The sequence below is a fragment of the Gymnoscopelus microlampas genome, assembly GCF_963454915.1.
Source record: "Gymnoscopelus microlampas genome assembly, chromosome: 22".
NCBI classification, from domain to species: Eukaryota; Metazoa; Chordata; class Actinopteri; order Myctophiformes; family Myctophidae; genus Gymnoscopelus; species Gymnoscopelus microlampas.
Window position 1 is genome coordinate 14,439,332 of NC_139959.1, and position 18,437 is coordinate 14,457,768.

General features: G+C 44.0%; 1 protein-coding gene across 2 annotated transcripts in view; it reads right to left on the reverse strand.

Annotated features, from left to right (window-relative positions):
- The window catches only part of slco5a1 (solute carrier organic anion transporter family member 5A1), a 60,189-nt gene that overhangs the window by 20,118 nt on the left and 21,634 nt on the right, over positions 1-18,437 (reverse strand). For both annotated transcript variants that reach the window (XM_084049159.1, XM_084049160.1), the window contains exons 3-4: positions 5,171-5,303; positions 4,300-4,520 (exon numbers count right to left, since the gene is read on the reverse strand). In XM_084049159.1, the coding sequence (XP_083905285.1) occupies positions 4,300-4,520; positions 5,171-5,303 (354 nt within the window). The remainder of the gene's footprint in view (positions 1-4,299; positions 4,521-5,170; positions 5,304-18,437) is intronic.

Here is an 18,437-nt window from a genome sequence, read left to right on the forward strand (position 1 = left end):
GTGGTTAAAGTACTCAAATGTAAAAGTACCAATACTGCAATGTAGAAGTACTCCGTAACAAGTAAGACCGGAGATAAAAATGTACTTGAGTAAAAGTACAAAAGTATTGGTATCAAAATGTACTTAAAGTACCAAAAGTAAAAGTACAAAAATGTTTGAAAATAGCCTAGTATAAAACAGGGCTAAAGTGGTTAATGTATGTTTTATAATGTAATAATGTATATCTGCGTACTAACTAAAGTTTTCAAATCATTGTAGTGGAGTAAAAGTACAATATTTGCCTCTGAGATGTAGTGGAGTAGAAGTAAAGTATAGACAATTGGAAATACTCCAATAAAGTAAGAGTACCTCAAAATTGTACTTAAGTACAGTACTTCAGTATATGTACTTAGTTACTTTACACCACGGATTGTGAGTAAGGAAATATTGCACAATTCAAATTCAAATTAGATTGAATTAATCCGCCATAATCATAATCACAATATTTGAGGCACACTTTAACAGTGCTGGTAATGAGCCTTGAACCAAAAGTCACAGCCCTGCAAACAGGCATCATTGAAAATTTGAGAGCTGAGTTTAAACAAGTCCTAATAAGGTGATATATATGTATGTATGCGTGCATGCTCGCCATGATTTTGTGAATGTACCCTTACCGCACCTATAATATTTGGGTCCTTGTATGCTCTCCTTTGTGTGGACATGAATAAATAGTTAAAACGTGTGGGGGATTCGGCTGAGTGTCATTTACGTGTACTTTGTCAATTATACATGACTTCAAAAGACTATCAAAAGGTTTTTTCTTTGGACTCATGTCCTCTTCACTCAGACACAGATGTCTCACAGAAAAAGAAGGAACTAACAAAGGGCCGGAATTAGGTTGGTGCTTATTTATTTAAAAGCACCGTTCAAAGTGTTGGTTATGCGGATAACTGTTCCCTCGCTGGGTGGCATAGGGGTTTGTTCTGGGGGATAGCTCCTTGGTGCTAATTCAGCTAATCTTGTTCTGGGCGGAGAAAGTGCTAGCATCTGTCAGTGTTAGCTGGGATCAGAGGTAGGAATAGCACGGTGATGCTAATTATTTCAGTCATGGTGGGGCTGGACCATACGGTAATCTAGTACGGAGGGGGACAGATGGTGAGGTCCTGTTGATGTCTAAAGCCCTTTTCCACTGCACCATACAACGGTTCTGAGAACAGGTAACAAACCGTTCCAATTGCATTTCCATTTGCACACAGTTTGGCACTGTTTGGCGTGGAATGCTTTAAACTGTGCCCAGTTGGCAGTTGGCAATGGTTGTTGCGTAACCAAGCTCAGCTCAGCCAAATCAATCTCGTAGGAGGGCTTAACAACGTAGGTTTTCAATTATTGGAGTGCGGTGGGAAAAGCACTCTGAGAGTTAACACAAAAGGCATGTCTGAATATTTACTACTGCCAGACAGCAGAGGAGAGACGGCAATACATTTCCAAATCCATAGCAGACTACAGCCGTCGTCACCTTTAGCATTGCTGTCAACTTGTGTAGCCATAGCCCTGATGTCATTAGTAATATGTTGTCATCATCACACGACTAAACTACATGGACGTGATGTCACTATAGTTTTTCGAGGGGAGATCCCACTTCTGATTCTCGCACCCACTGCAGTGGAAAGACAAATCTGTTCACACGACTACGTCACAGAACGGAGTGGTGCGCGTCATGGAAAAGAGGTATAAAGAAGCTGCTCTCATACTGACCACTGGGCTCACAGTAGTCGTCGGATCTGCCTAATGTACAAATTACATTGATTGATCGAGTCAAATCAATACCTTTTCAATCAATAGTTGTTCACTTCCCCATACGCGTTTTGCATCTTGGCCTTTCTGCAGACGTTTCAAATCGATTTAGGAGTTGTTGTTTTTTTCCCTAGGAAACAAAGTATTGAAGCAACTTCAACTTAGGATGTATACATCATAAGTCAATAGCTGCAATAGCACTGGATTTGAATGCACTGTGTATAACTGTATGTGTAAGTAGTTAGTCACAGCTAATTCTGTTGATGGATTCATGTTGCAAATGCTCTTCTAACCAAAATAAGTCAACAGATAATAAAAAATCACACCCTGTGTGAAGGAAGCAGTGCCTTTGGGGCGGGGCTTAACTAATTTCAGTTCGTCCCTATTGGTGGTCTGAGCCCACTTACCAAATTTGTACTTGGTTGCATGCTGCAAACTGGAATAATGGCTGTTTAAAGCCCAGCCAATGGGCAAACAGAGGGGGCGGGGCTTAAGTAATTACAGTTCGTCCCTATTGGTGATCTAAGTCCACATACCAAATTTGGACTTGGTGGCATGCTGCAAACTGGACTTACGGCTGTTTAAAGCCCAGCCAATAGGAACACAGAGGGGGCGGGGCTTAATTAATTTCAGTTCGTGCCTATTGGTGGTTTTAGTCCATGTACAAAATTTGTACTCCGTAGCATGCTGCGAACTGGAGTTATAGCTGTTTAAATGCCGTGCTCAAACGGACGGACATAACATACGGACGGACATACGGATGTCAAGTGTGTGTGTGTGTGTGTGTGTGTGCGTGTGTTCGTGTGTGCGCATGTGTGCAGTATTGTGTGTGTGTGTGTGTGTGTGTGTGTGTGTGTGTGTGTGTGTGTGTGTGTGTGTGTGTGTGTGTGTGTGTGTGTTGAAGTGGCGCATGTGTTGCTTCTTTGCCGTGTTCAAACATACGGACGGACGGACGGACGCACAGACAGAGTCAAATGTAGAGCGGCTGGCACCGCTAAAAAAAAGTCAACAGATAACAAATAATTAGAAAGGAGCCCACCAGCAAGGAATCTTAGCACTGTGGTTGAAACGGTAACTGCCTGCTGCTATCATAAGAGAATAATGAACTAGATGCGCTTTCCTGTGGCTGTCGAATGTTTCTGGTGTTAAAGAGCTAAACCCATCTATAAAGACATTTTTAACTTTTAACTTGTGGTGGTAGCCAGGTTGTGATCCAAGTTCAGATGTACAAGGTGTTCTCTTCTCCCTTTCAGGTGGATCATCAATTTCATCCAATGAGATCCAATGAGAGAACAGAATAGGTTCAAATGTTATAGCCATTCCATGTCAGATCATTTTTGTTTAATCACTTCCACTTCTAAAATAAATTATATACAGTATAACAAAACACTTGTATATAAAATGGCCCAAACCAAATTTGCATTAAATCTCATGGCAGACTATTACAGAATCCTATTATATGCATAGTCACAATGTGTTGGCTCTGCTTAAAGCATCTGGTTTGCAATGGGTGTGGCGGATGAATAATGGGCCAGGGTCTATGCATGTGTTTGTGCCCATGCAATCTGTTTGCATTCATGTTACCACGATGATGTGCAATAAAGTAGTGTGTGTGTGTGTGTGTGTGTGTGTGTGTGTGTGTGTGTGTGTGTGTGTGTGTGTGTGTGTGTGTGTGTGTGTGTGTGTGTGTGTGTGTGTGTGTGCGCGCGCTGCCATGGTTGTCAGCTACTGCGTGAGTGGAAACGTGACTGCATCCCCCTGACAGCTCATTTAAGGAGAAGGGAGCTGACTGACTGAGAAAGAAAATGCTTTACAAAAAGGCAGAAGAGAGATGGGGAAACCACTGCAGCACGGAGCCAGGGAACTCTCTCTTCCAAGGAAAATAAGGACACGTATGACTTATCTAGAGCAGCACATGAACAATGATCTACAGTAGCTTAAAGCATTCCATAGATCCAGTTGTACAGAACTTTATGGTGTGGACGAAAATTATGATTATATGGGTTGCTACCAATTACCTGCACTGCGTTTATTGTCACATAATACAATCAAAGTCCTTGTCGGCCATTTCGAATAAAGCACTTGCATCATTAAGCAACTGCTCGGACAACGTCCTCCATCACAAATCAATAGAGTCCTTACATGAGGTCTCAAATAGACCGTCCACTAAAAAGATAAGAAGACTAATCCTGGAACATTGATTGAATTATGGCCCATTTACACATCGATACCACATGGTTCCCGCATGAACGGCTTTTACAACGTATAGGATTCCAGCAGTAGAAGGGGGAGAGCAGTAAATGAACGCATCGCGTCTAGTGATTCACACTCACATGGGGAGAAATTAGAAATATTGCAGAGCCGCATTTCCATTGAACTCACATTTAACAAGAGGAAAGTTTAAGGCCACGGGAATTAAAGTATACGTTTTTTTCCCCGCAAGACCTAGTACAACCTCGACCTAGTACAACCTTGACCTAAAACCACAGTCCTAATTGCGGGTTTACACAACATTATCATCCTCACCTTTGATGTCCTTTCCAAAGCCCATGGAGGAGGAGACGTTCTGGCCCTTGCTGTTGGACTTCTCCTTCATGATGTCGTCGTCGTCGCTCGACACGTCGCTGGACGAGCTTATCTTTTTCCTCTTCCTCTTCTTGTGGCGCGGGGGCAGCTTCTTGGGGAAGGCGAACATGGGGAAGATGACCAGGAGCATGGCAATGGCGCACAGGAGGAAGCCACTCCACCTATAAGAGGAACAAAACCACAGCGGTTCAGGCTTGAAGTCAACAAAGTACAGGGATAAATATGGCACAGCAGGCAATGAACAATGAAGAATATTTTTTTTCATCCTTGAAATATACAATGCATCTAGGGCTGTCACGATTAGAAAAATATGTTGACGATTAATTGTCACTCAAATAATTGTGATTAACGATTTAATTGTGTGTTTGGCATTGAACATATGAATACAAATAACATTTCTGTTTGCCTTTTAGGCTTCATAATAAAAAAAAAATTGCACAGGGATATGACAAATAATTTAAATATACAAGAGATTATTGAAATATTTAATCATTTTATACATGTAAAATAACAGAAATAGCTGATCTACAAGCTCACAACGTTGTAAGCTTGTAGTTCTGCTATTTATGCTTTTTTAAATATTTGAAATGTGAACATTTTCAACATGAAGACGATTATGCAAAGATAATTGCGATTATCTCAAATAATTGCGATTAGACAATGATGTAATAATTGTGACAGGCCTAAATACTGTACGTATCATACTGGAGGATTGAATACTATTGCCCAGCGTTAGACACATGTTGATACAGGGCACACACACACACACACACACACACACACACACACACACACACACACACACACTTACCAGTTGCCAACAAAGCGAGGGTCGCTCTGGTCTATATTGACTACCGTTTTGGGGTCGACGTAGAAGCCGATGAGAACTCCTCCCAGGAGGTAGCCAGCTGCTGGTCCCAGTGCTCCCATTACATACATGACAGCTGGAAGAGAGACGGGAATAACCAGTCACAACTATGAATGATACATCTGTATTTTGGAACCAGATCGGCCATTTTAGTTGCGAGACACTTGCGTGCAACCAAGTATAAATCAGGCGATGGCACATACTCTGGACTAATTACACATACTATACATGTATGTAGCGTGTGTACTTGCCTGCACACACACACACACAAATGCATCTTTTCGTTACATTGGAGACAACATTGGTAAAGGTTGGTTAATGTCAATCCAAATGACCTGATCTTTAAGGGTCTTTGGAAAAAGTGGGAAGTGAAGTGTTCTTCATTTACACACACACACACACACACACACACACACACACACACACACACACACTACGCATTTCTCCAGGGACCAGCGGGAACGGTTCATTAGCCCTGAAGTGTGTGCCTCTACATTCATAACAAGTGCACTCAGGCCAGCGGGGGCCCCTGGCCAGCCCTGGGGTGAAGAGGGTCATGGCTTATGAGGTGTCTAAAAGGACTGACCCCTAGCGCTGCAGGGGTTTGACATCTGCTGGATGGCATGCCTGCAGCACGGCAATAACAACTCACTTTAAGTCCAAGTTGGAGCTAACCGTTAACAGGGGTGCGGGGGGGGCACATGCACCGTCACTTTGCCACAGGAGGGGAAAAACAAATTAAAGTTAGATAACGTCCCATAGGCATCCAGTGGAGAGGAAAGTCAAATGCAGTTACCAGTCCAAGTCAGAGGGCGCACATTCTTTAATTACACCTGGGACATGGTGTGTGTATAAATGTACACATCTGTGAGAACGGCAGAATTCTCACCTCCAAGAAAAGCTATATTTCCATTACACACACACACACACACACACACACACACACACACACACACACACACAGCCAGCCTTCTGGCACAACATTGCCCTCCTAATTTCAACTCTCTCAAATGCCATCTGTTTGCATGCGTCTCTTTGTGATTTCGTAGCAGGTGTGCCCAGACCAATGCTCTCTAATCCTTGATCTCTCCTCTGAGATCTCTGGAATACTTCCTTCACGTATTACATAACACACACACACACACACACACACACACACACACACACACACACACACACACACACACACACACACACACACACACACACACACACACACACACACACACACACACACACACACACACACACACACACACACACACACACACACACACACACACACACACACTTCGTCTTCCATTAACAAAATGTTTTTTTGTCAGAAAGTAAAAGCTCAAAATCCTTTCATCTCAGTGGTAACATGGTGAACATTTCTACTCCTCTGGGAACCGGATTACAAGGCATTCCTAAAAGAATGCCTTGTAATCCGCTGTTAGTCACTGTTTTACCCTCAACTGTATAGTGACTCGGGGCACCGATGGCCTAGTGGTTAAGGCGCATACCACATATACAGTAGGCTCTAATGCAGTCTGACAGCAGGTTCGATTCCTGAGCCCGACGGACTTCGCTGCGTGTCACTCCCTGTCTCTCTCTCCCCGTTTCCTGTCTCTCTCCACTATACTATCCAAAAATATCATTGACTGCCATGGACGTAATATTAAGTCATCTCAAATCCAATGCTCGACCGCCAAGGACGTAATATTACGTCATTGAGTGTTTTTAGTGATTCCGCTAGAGGGCACTCTTCGCCAAACTATGAATGATGCCTTGACTTCGAGAGAAGGATACACCCTGAAATGACGTCATCTAAAACATTTTCAACCCGTCCGCTACAATGTTATCAAATTTATAAAAATACACTTCTCTCGGATTTCTTTTCCCAGATTGCGTTTTTTTGTGTGAAAATGAGCTATATATTCAACTGACGATAACTACAGAACAGACGCGGTTACAATGTTTTTTTTTAACGGTGGAAAGAAGAGACTCGTCTTTCCATGAGACATTGTTTGTTTACATCGGCGTTGACATTTTTTTCTGTGGATTGTCAAAATAAGGTAAAACGATGAATGAATGAATGAATTAATACCTGGCAATGAATGCGTTAAAGAAAAAAAATCACTGACTCCACGAGCGTGGTGATGAGGCCGTCATTTCATATGAAAGCGCTCTTGGAGCTCAGGTGGCGCAGCGGGAAAGTACCTGCCCGCCACCGCGGAGGCTGGGGGTTCGAATCCAGCGCGGTGCATCAGGCTTTGTCGAGTGTCTATATACGAACACAATTGGCCCGTGTTCAGGGGAGGGAAGCCGGGTGGGGAGGGTGATATTTGTCACTGCACTTATTCCTACGGTCTGGGGCTGCACCTGTCAGCAGGGAGTGTTGGGCGGGAGGAGTAAGACGAAGGCTCCATGTCCTCCCAGTGGGGGCTCCTCACTGGCAGGACAGCAGTGAATCAATTGGCATAATGACTGAATTAGGGAGAAAAAGGGCTAAAAAGAAGTAAAAAAAAGGGAAAGCCCTCTTTCCTCCAAGTCGGTCAATACATTAGGAACACGCCTGTGTGTGAGCCAGGAGGGAGGTTCCAGCCACAGCCTGCCGCCCAAATCCTTATCTCAGGCTAATTACATCAAAGCCTCCTTCAACGGGACCACAGGGGAGGATGAGGAAGAGAGGAAATCATTCTTTAAACACAAAAGGGCCCTTCGACAAATCCCCTTATCAGCCTCTGGCAGGCACGCCAACACGCATGGATCGTGCACACAGTCACACACACACACACACACACACACACACACACACACAACTGTGCACGTGTTCAAACAGATAATTCATTTGGCTGCTGCGGTGCACGCAGATGCAAACGTACACATTATGTGTATGTGTATACCCTGTGTGTGATAGATATTTATGTTGTCCAGGCGTTTTTTTAAGGCATTTTTTATATTAAAATTGCCGTAAGGGAGGAGCAGCGGGCCAGCGGGCCAAGTCCTCACTATGACTCAGACATAACCATATAAGGAGTTCCCAATGCAGCTACATTACGCCCAAATATGGAGCGTGTTGTCTAACCTCAATGTGTCGTCATGGCATCAGGTGCAAACAAATCAGTAGGCTCCATATATGGGCACAACAGGGGGCATGTCCATATATGGGCATATAATGATGACATCAGGGATCTCCATATATGGGCATAAAAGGGACAAGGGATGATAGCGAGATCTCCGTATATAGGCATTGGGCATGTCGGTCGGATCAGCGGTGCGACAAAGGCGCGAGGGCCGCATAGCCGCCCGAACCTCTAGCTTGTCATAAATAGCGGAAACGACCGATCTACACAAGCTTGTAGGTTGGCTATTCTTTTTATTTGTTGTACAACACGCTTTTTTTCACACTCCAAGAGCATATCCATGGTCACAATGAGATATACAGTAATTCATAATAGATGCCAAAACCAATTTAAGACATCCATTTGTATTTTTTATGTCAAAAGTCCAATCCCAAAGACTTCCTGTGTGTGTTTGTGTGTGGAGGTCTGGAGGAATGGAAAGCAATGTGCACACTGCACAAACAACATACCTTTAAGAAGACCTGCACACACATGTTCTGCGTTTGAGCTTGAGGGTGAATGACAGTCACGGCTATATATTTACAGAGACTCTGAATGCGACAGAAACTGATGGTCTCCCTGTGTAAACGTCTTCCTCTGCATCATTCTATATTGCAGCTTTAAAAGTCAATTCATAGTATTCGTAATCGTTAAGCTGCCTGGTAGCCACAGTATAGACGTTACAGGATGTTACCACCCAGAGACAATGAATAGACATGAGACAATCAATCAGACATGGCAAGGACAGTGAGGACTAATTTTATGATCTGGATCTTGATTAAAAGGCTATATCTCTGAAAGGCGAGCTGGCGGATCATGTTCCTGAGGCTGCGCTGCAAATTCATTTTGCTGGGTGAGGAAATGTGACCAATAAAAGCAGCCTGTTAATGTTAGTGGGATTATGAGATACTCGCAACCAGTCAGGCTGTGATTAACTCACTGAAAAGGTTATGTTCTGTGTGTGTGTGTGTGTGTGTGTGTGTGTGTGTGTGTGTGTGTGTGTGTGTGTGTGTTGGGAGAGAAGGACAGATTGAACAAGCTTCGCTAGCTTCACAGAACCGGACCGAAGTGGTTTCAACCGATCGATGTAGCCATCCAAGAATCCTATATGCTCTCACTAAAAAAAAGGTAACAGCACAAAAGGTATTGTAAACCAGTAGTTCTCAAACCTTTTGGTGCCAAGGAACCCCAAATTGATATACATTTGGCCGCGGACCCCCCCCCCCCCCCATCTGAAAATATTTTGTGCCAGGGACCCCCAGAAGGGAAGATGTGTGTTAAAAAATTCAAGACGGACACGCTGTGAGCTAGCTATTATTGAATATCCAACGACAACGTATAGGCCTAAAATATGGATAGAGGGGTTAAAATGATTGTGCTGCTGTATTAACAAATTTTGTTTGGGAACCCCCTCAAGGATCCCTGGGGGTTTCCGGACCCCACTTTGAGAACCACTGTTGCAAAAAACATCAAAACCTTGGTGAAATAACAAAGTACTATACAAAAAGAAAGCTACAAAGTGCCTTTTGGCCAAAGGAAAGCCAACTGTATAAGGTCACTAAAATCGATATAGTTCATCCCCAAGGGAGCGAGCTTGCCATCCAAAAAGACCAAGAATGTAGGTGTGTTTGTGTGCATGTGTACTTCCAGCTATGATAATGGAAACTGTGGAAAGTGAGGACAATTTGCTGGTCCTCACTTTTCAAGGAGCTAATTTGAGTTCATGGCTGAGGTTTAGGGGTATATATGTACGGTTTACATTTACGCATGTAGTGGTGTACACTTAGGTTAGTAGTCAAGGAATGAATGGAGTCAGTCAACCAACGTGCTCTGGCAGAAGATTGGAGTCCGAGTCGTGGCCCCGCCCGTACAACATGAAAATAATCACTAATCATCACGTCCCCTTGTGGACCGGGTGCCCTGTTTGCCTCGCACCATCAATTCACCCGTTCCATATGGCTTCAGCCAGGTGAGCCGGACCCAAGCTAGCCGAGGTCCCTCCCTCAGTCCCCGAAGGCAAAGGGCGCCAGCCATATCTCACGCTCCGTGGCCCCGTTGTGTAAGCACCCGTCATGATGCCATACCCATCCATCACATTAACAGTGTTCTGCCTGATCGGAGGGCGAAGAGGGTCGTAAACCGCGCCCCCCCGCGTCCCCCACGCCCTGTTTGGCACCAAGCCACAGTGACTTACGTGCTCCCGGGCTGGGATGGAAGGGAATATGAGGGGTTGTCCCTACACTGAAGGGCATTGTCGTCTAGTTGAGGATATTATGCTGGCTCGGCAAACAGCTCTCCATCACATACACAGGCACACACATGCACTGGTTAGGGCAGACATCAATGGAGAGCATTGGAGACCGGAGAGGGTGCATGCCAATGAGAAGGACTGCATGGCGCACCGCAGGCTCACTTTACTCAATTACGCAATAGACCTTCACTGGCACCGGCACGTGAAGGACGATACATTATAGCTTTCATATAGCCACACGCACACGTGAGTAGGTAATGGATTAGGAGCCCTCCATTGCAGTTATTGGCTTTTCCTCCTCTTCTATTATACAGAGTCAGCATCTAAGTACACAGTGAAAATCCTGAGCGTCCATTTAACTCTGTTAAGTGTTAAGACGGACCCCTAAGAGTAGACTTTTACACTCAAGAGTTAAATTAACACTCAGGATTTTTTAGTTCCATTCGGCCCGCCTTCAAATATGTTGCGCTGGCATTGTGCTGACTCTCTTCTGGAGCGCTACGGCGACACGCATGAAAGGAAATGAATTGAGGGTGAAGTCAGGGAGCGTGCAAGTTAACATATTACAAAACAGAAATGAATATCGGCAGCGAGGGATTAAAGAGGTTGCGAGGCGGAAAGCACGTTTATTTGCGAGAGCTGCTCTACCACGGCTCAGACACAAAAAAAACCTGCATCTACCTGGATCAAACGGACTCGTATCTTTTACACTTCAGTGTCCTCAAAGTCAACACCACCCCCCTCCCCACCGAGCGTTATGTGCAGTTGTGCACACAATATGTGGGGGGGGGGGGGGGCACTAGGTCAAGGGCGCCAGTGGAGGAATGGAGGAGGATCGGAGAAGGTTGGGAGAAAATTTACGTGTGTGTCGTTGACCCCCGTTTAGCTCCTCAATCGCGATATCGATGATGGATGGACAGGCGGCACGCCTCAGTGATACAAGGGCACAGAGGAAGAGGAGATTTACTGGATGAAGATGGCAACGCAGGGAGGGGGGGACGGGGGACGGAGGGAAGAGGAGATAAAACAAAGAAGCAGTAGGGCAGAGGATGAGAAAAATGATACATTGACTAAAAGAAAGTAGGGGGGGGAAATAAATGCAGGCAGAAATGATATTAACCCATTAAGACCGGGAACGCATCTGCATGTCATTTTTAGATTTCTTTGGCTTTTTTCTTTTTAGCGGCGCTAGCCGCTCTATACCTTTAGGTATAGAGCGGTAGCCCTCTATACCTGGCTTTTGCGTCAACGTTCTGATTGGTCAGACACGTCAACAAAGTGATTGGTCAAGCTTCACGTGACACGTGGCTATAAACACATTATAAACACTTATTGATGACAAAATGTATCAAAGGCGCCGCTACCTTCACACAGGTGTGATTTTTTTTTTTTATCGTGAACATTTGTGCAAATCTGTGCAAATCCCCCTCGAGCTGTGCTTCTGGGGGGTCCCTGGAACAACATATTTTGAGATGATGGTCCGGGGCCAAATACATATCATTTTGGGGGTCCTTGACATGAAAACGTTTGAGAACCACTGATTATAGCAGAATAAGTTCTTTAAAAAAAAAAAAACATTTTTAGATTTTAGTTAAAATGTTCGTTTTAAAAAACATAAATTCAAACATTTGCACACATTTAAAAAAAAAAATAGCAGATCTACAAGCTCACTCGGTGCCGCGGTATGGGCTTGTAGATCTGCTAATCTAAAAAAATGACACACAGATGCGTTCACCGGTCTTAATCTGTTAAGAGGAAGAGAATAGCGGTGGAGGAAGCGGCCGGGCTGCAGTGTGCTGTGTAATGGAGGAAGGGATACGGCTGGCTCAGCAACATCCCGCTCATTATGCGACCTTCCAGGACCATCTCCTCCCGGAGCCCCGACTCCTCCAGCCTGCTCCTTATGTTGAAGCCGAACGGGAAGAAAGAGTTGCTGAGAAGAGAGGATGTGTGTGTAAACAGTGCTGTTGCGAGCACTGAACAGGTTTTGTGAGCGCCAATAGGAGGTAACATTTCTCTCTATCACAGACACAAAAATAAATTAAATATATATATACATATACTGTACATACACACACACACAATACTGTATTGTGTGAGATATAGATATATACACACACACACACACACACACACACACAATACTGTACTGTGTGTGATACATACACACACACACACACACACACACACACACTTATATCTACTGTACATACACACATAAAATAATAAATATATCACACAGTACACACACACACACACACACACACACAGTACACACACCAAGGTGGTGGTACTCATTTTTGAATCACAAAAGACAAATTATCACAATAGCTGCATAATGCATAATAGTTAGGCTCCAACAGGCCATCTGATCCTCACATCAACTGGCTTTTCATGTTGATGTCACATTTTTATACGTCAAAAGAACGCCTTCAGCACAAAACGCAATATCATTGCTCGACAGCTCGATGCGTACAAACCAAGGCAAAACACCTTCTTCCAAAGTGACCTTGAATGTGAATGTACTTTTGGACATAATGAGAAACAGATTTTTGCCTTGCTCAACCCCCCCTAACCTCTCTTCTCGAGCCCCCCCAAGCGAGCCACCCTTGGGGGACCAGCCAGTCCAGCTGAGACTGAGAGCGCAAATGAGAGGTGAGGAACAAGGCAAGAGCCTTGGGATCACCTTGAACCTAATGAAGCAACCCTCCAGTGGCCGAAATAATTACAACAGATTAATTGATTGATTTAATTATGCATGCAAAGCAAAAGGATGGGACTTTCACTCCTTGTCAGCCCACCGCCGGATTAGGAGTCTAAAACTCGCAACGTTACAGAATTAGCAGTCTAAGGCCACTATTACATCCCATCTGCTACTGAACCCAAGATGTAACGAGGTGTGTCTATGTGAGTGCATACATCACATACACGCATGCATACATATATACGCAGCATCTGTGTTTAGCAAGTCTCATTAACCACTTGAGCCCCATTTCAGAAATAGCTAAAATAGCCAATCTACAACTCACAACGTATAGCATCGCAATCCGTTGTGGGAGCGCGTAGATCTGCTATTTTCGAAGATAAAATAAAAAAAAAGATCTATTAACTTTTCGTTTTTATTGTATTTTTTATTTTTTTTGCCTATAATGACATGCCCAAAATAGGTACGCCCAATTAAATGAGGTTCTTTGGTCATTTCTCTCTCACCTGTCATTGTCCCACGTTGTCCCTTCTCCACACTCTCCCAGGGAAACTCACTTTCAATGAATTATGTAATGCTCTACTTGGCCAATACCCTCATAAAGTCAGTTTCCAAAACAAGTCCAGGGAATGGAATGTATGCCAAGCACGCAGGGAAAGTCTCTAGGGTTAAATTAACACGCTGGATTTATACTGTGCATGAAGACAGACACACAGAGGCGTTGACCTCGCATTGTGTATTAGAAGGTAACACGTTACACATGGGAGCGGCCGTTCCGATCTCTCCTCGCCACAGACTTTGTCATCTTCCTGTGTCGCTTGCCGTGTCGAACTGATTAACGCAGCATCACACGCAAAGAAAATCAGCACAAGACGTTTATTATGCCTCTTCACTCTGACTGGGCATAATTGTTCCGATTCCTACCAGAGCAGCAGCGGCGCCGGCACCACAGAAAGGCTCAGAGTGAGCTACTGTATCTGGTTTTTGAGGGTATGAAAACACCGGGCCTGCTCCAATGTAATTAGACCTGTCAGCCTCAGCCAGCCGCAACCGTTGCACTGCAGCATTGAAAACCTACATTCACACAGTGCTGCATTTTCTTTTTTTTCTGTACAGTAAAGTACTGTACTGCAGTAGTTCTCAAACGCGGACCCCCATCTGAAAAGGTTTTGTGCCAGGGACCCCCAGAAGAGAAGTAAAAAAAAAAAAAAAAAGAGTAAATTATGCAAAAATGTTCAAACATTTTAAATATTTTTCAAATATTTTCTAAATTAGCAGATGTACAAGCTTGCAGCGTGGCACGAAGTGACGCGCTGTGAGCTTGTAGATCTGCCATTTTTCAATAGCCAACATATGAAAGGATAAAGTGGTTAAAATGATAACGTGACGCTATCTTAATATTAGCGTGTCCCCCCCACCCCCAGGATCCCTGGGGGTCCCCAGACCCCAATTTGAGAACCAATGCTGTACTGTACTGTCCGTTGCAACGCCTAGAGCTATTTGGAAACGACTGCCGCAGGTGACGGCTGTATGATAGATGATCTATGCGGCTGCTGGTTTCACAAAAGAGAAAGAAAGCGAGAGAGAGAGAGAGAGAGAGAGAGCTCTATACATCCCCCTGTGCACTGGGAATCAATTCGACCATGTGACCTTCCCCCCTCCGGGACAAGAGGAGGCAAAAGACAATGAAATAGGGGGGAATGACGGCATTGTCATGGCAACGTGCTGATACAGCAGTGTCTTCTTACAAGTCCTAAGCTTACAGTTTTTACCCAGAGGGCACACGCGGGGAATGTCGACTGACATTACACCGCATATTATACGCCCACCCACACTCAGCACAGAAAGTCACAAACATCATTACGCCAAAGAAACGGGACAAAATGGGTGCGTGAGGGAGGCGTTGTGTTGTCTTATGATGACTTGTCAAGATATGATGACTTGTCAAGACAAGGACCTGCGCCGTGTGCAGCTGATCGAGAGTGTCTTTCATGTTGGGTCATGCTGCTCAGTGCTCGACACACACACAGGTTCGCTTTAGGAACAGTGTCGAAAGCGTGTCATTGTCATATAAATACGTGTGACTTCTTGCGTGTGGTTCCGGTGGCTTGGGAGTCATTGATTGGATATGGGGACATGTTTTTTTTCTTCCACATAATGCATCTGGCGGATAAGGGCGTAAGAGGGAATATTAAGAAACTGGGGTCAGTAAGAGGCCGTCATACTAGGTGGGAGGGGTATGGTAGTGAAGTGTACAGTGGTGGACAACGTACAACAACAGCAGTACTTGAGTCAACGTATAGAATCAAATAGCAGGAGAAAGGAATTATCAAAACATAATTGGTGAACGCTTCCAGGTTTTGAAGTCTGGGTCAAGATGAGATTAAATTCTGGGCTTTTGGTTAAGGGTATTTGTGAGTTCAAACACCACCCACACGCACAGCGATTATTATGTTGTGGTGGGGAGGCAGAGGATTGTGTGATGAGATTGGGATTGATGGTGTGGATCAGGGTCTTGCATCTGGAATGGGCTGCTCATTGACCCCCTTAACAGGCAGCACGTTGCAGATTGCACACATACTAATTCACAGACGTACAAACACCCACATAATGACTCACAGATACTATGGCCAAAGTAATACACTCACAAACCCTGTTTTGTAGGCCTCATAGACCTCATAACTTTTAACAGTGGCCCCAGAAAGCTGATCTCAGGCAGCAGATCTGTGTGTGTGTGTGTGTGTGTGTGTGTGTGTGTGTGTGTGTGTGTGTGTGTGTGTGTGTGTGTGTGTGTGTGTGTGTGTGTGTGTGTGTGTGTGTACATGTCACCGTCACCTCTGATCCATGTCACAGACGGACAGATAATAATATTCTGTGAGACAGGAGAAACAGGCCTGAGAGCAATGACTCCACTGGATATAATGATATAGATTGTACTATCCAGAAAAGCATGTGGTGGAAATCCTAACACTAAATACTGTATAACAGGCATACACGTTACAATCCTCAGACCTTTAAAGTTCCATTTCTACACTTTAACCCATTAAGACCTAAGGCGATTCTTAAAAATGTTTTCTAAACTTTCTAACAGTTTTTTTTTTTAATCTGCAAAATATTTTTTCAAGATTTTTCAAAAATAGCAGATCTACAAGCTCATAGCGCGGCACTCGGTGCCGCGCTATGAGCTTGTATATCTGCTATTTTTGAATAGCCAAAGAGATCTAAAGTGACACAGATGCGTTCCGGGTCTCAAGTGGTTAAAGAGTTCTGTACTAAGTTGACCGGGATCACCCAGGGCTCTATGCTTGGCTCCTTTTTCCCAGAATAGGGTTCATGTGGTTAGTCGAACACTGAGGATTTGACTGTGTGTATGGGTAAGTACTGTCTTTAATAGCCAAGAGAACCTGCCTGAACAAGTCTTAATCGTCTCCTTGAAAGCACCGGCAACAACAAAGCGCTTTGTGTCTTGGAAGTCAACAGTCTGGCTCCATTGGTCTTTCTACCCCCTTTACCTTCTAAAGCCCCTTAAGTAAAGTCACACCGCAAGGCACCCAGAGAACTGATCCGCATGTGAAGTCTACCATTCACCCCTCTCACCCACCCACCCACACCACCTCCTCAGCCCCCCACTCCTCCTCCTCCTCCTCAGCTATCCACCACCTCGTGACCCAGCGAGCCACTCCTTCTATACCCCAGATACAAGCCATGTGATGGTGATCAAGTGGATGATTTATGGTGCCTTCAAACAGGCAAGAGACCCAGATCCAATTCAGAGAACATAAGAAATAAATATGGGAATCAAATTGTACATGCTCCACAAGAGTGATTGTAAATACTGTTGATCTTTGAAGAAGAAAAAGAGAGAAAAGCCCATTACATTCCATCTCAAAGCAAAGAACAGTATGTCATTTATCCTGATATGTCCTTATACATAAACACTTGTCTTTAACCCATTAAGACCTGGAATTGTGTCATTTTTAGATTTGAGCTAAAAAGCAATATTTTACACTGTGGGCTATTCAAAAATAGCAGATCTACAAGCTCATAGCGCGGCACCGAGTGCCGTGCTACGAGCTTGTATATCTGCTATTTTTGAAAAATCGTGAAAATGTGTGCAAATATTTGAATATATATTCTTTTAAAGTGAACATTTTTAACTCAAATCTTTGCTTCTGGGGGGTTCCTGGAACAAAATATTTTGATGGGGGTCCGCGGCCAATTACATATAATTTTGGGGGTCCTTGACATGAAAGAGATTGAGCACCACTGATATAGAAACATACGTTTTTCAGAAAACTGTTGGGATTTAGGAGACATGTAGAATCGGCTTCAGGTCTCAATGGGTTAATACAAATCATCATAACGATGAAATGGCGCACATTTTTAGCTGTAAATACTTGTTTGTTAGTTGTTAATTTTAACTCTCCCAATGCATGACAACGAAAAGCCCAAATCCCTAATGCGCCCATTTAATTTCAGCCAAGCCCAAGGAGAAAAAACCCAAAACTGTGTATTGTGATGAATGTTTCAGTGCCAGCAGCATTCCGTTCCATGCAGGGGGTCCCCAAGCTGACTTTCGCTAAATCAAATATTTAGAAAAACCCACAGAAAAGGGAGAATGGAGGGAGTCTTTCTCTATATTTAGCCGTTCCACAGATGGCTGGAGCCGAGGCCCCCGGTACAGTAGTCTGACAGTGTGTCTCTGCCAGCCGCGAACAAGTTTTATTCGGTTTGGGGAGAAACAAGTCTGCTCTCACAGAACACTGCGTTCACTGAAACAAAGCGTGACAGCAACAAGACAATTTAACCCATTCAATCCGGGAACGCATCCGTGTCCTTTTAAGACTTCTTTGGCTATTTTTGGAAAATAAATCGTGAAAATGTGTGCAGATCTTTGAATATATATACGTATATATACATTTTTTACTAAAATCTTTGCTTCTGGGGGTCCCTGGAACACATTTTTTTTCAGATGGGGGTCAGCGGCCAAATACATATCATTTTGGAGGTCCTTGACATGAAGAGGTTTGAGAACCACTGATATTATAGTAACAAAACAACTGTTAGTATTTAGAAGACATGTAGAATCCCCAGAAGAAAAGATTTGAGTTACAAATGTTCGCTTAAAAAATATATGTCCAAAGATTT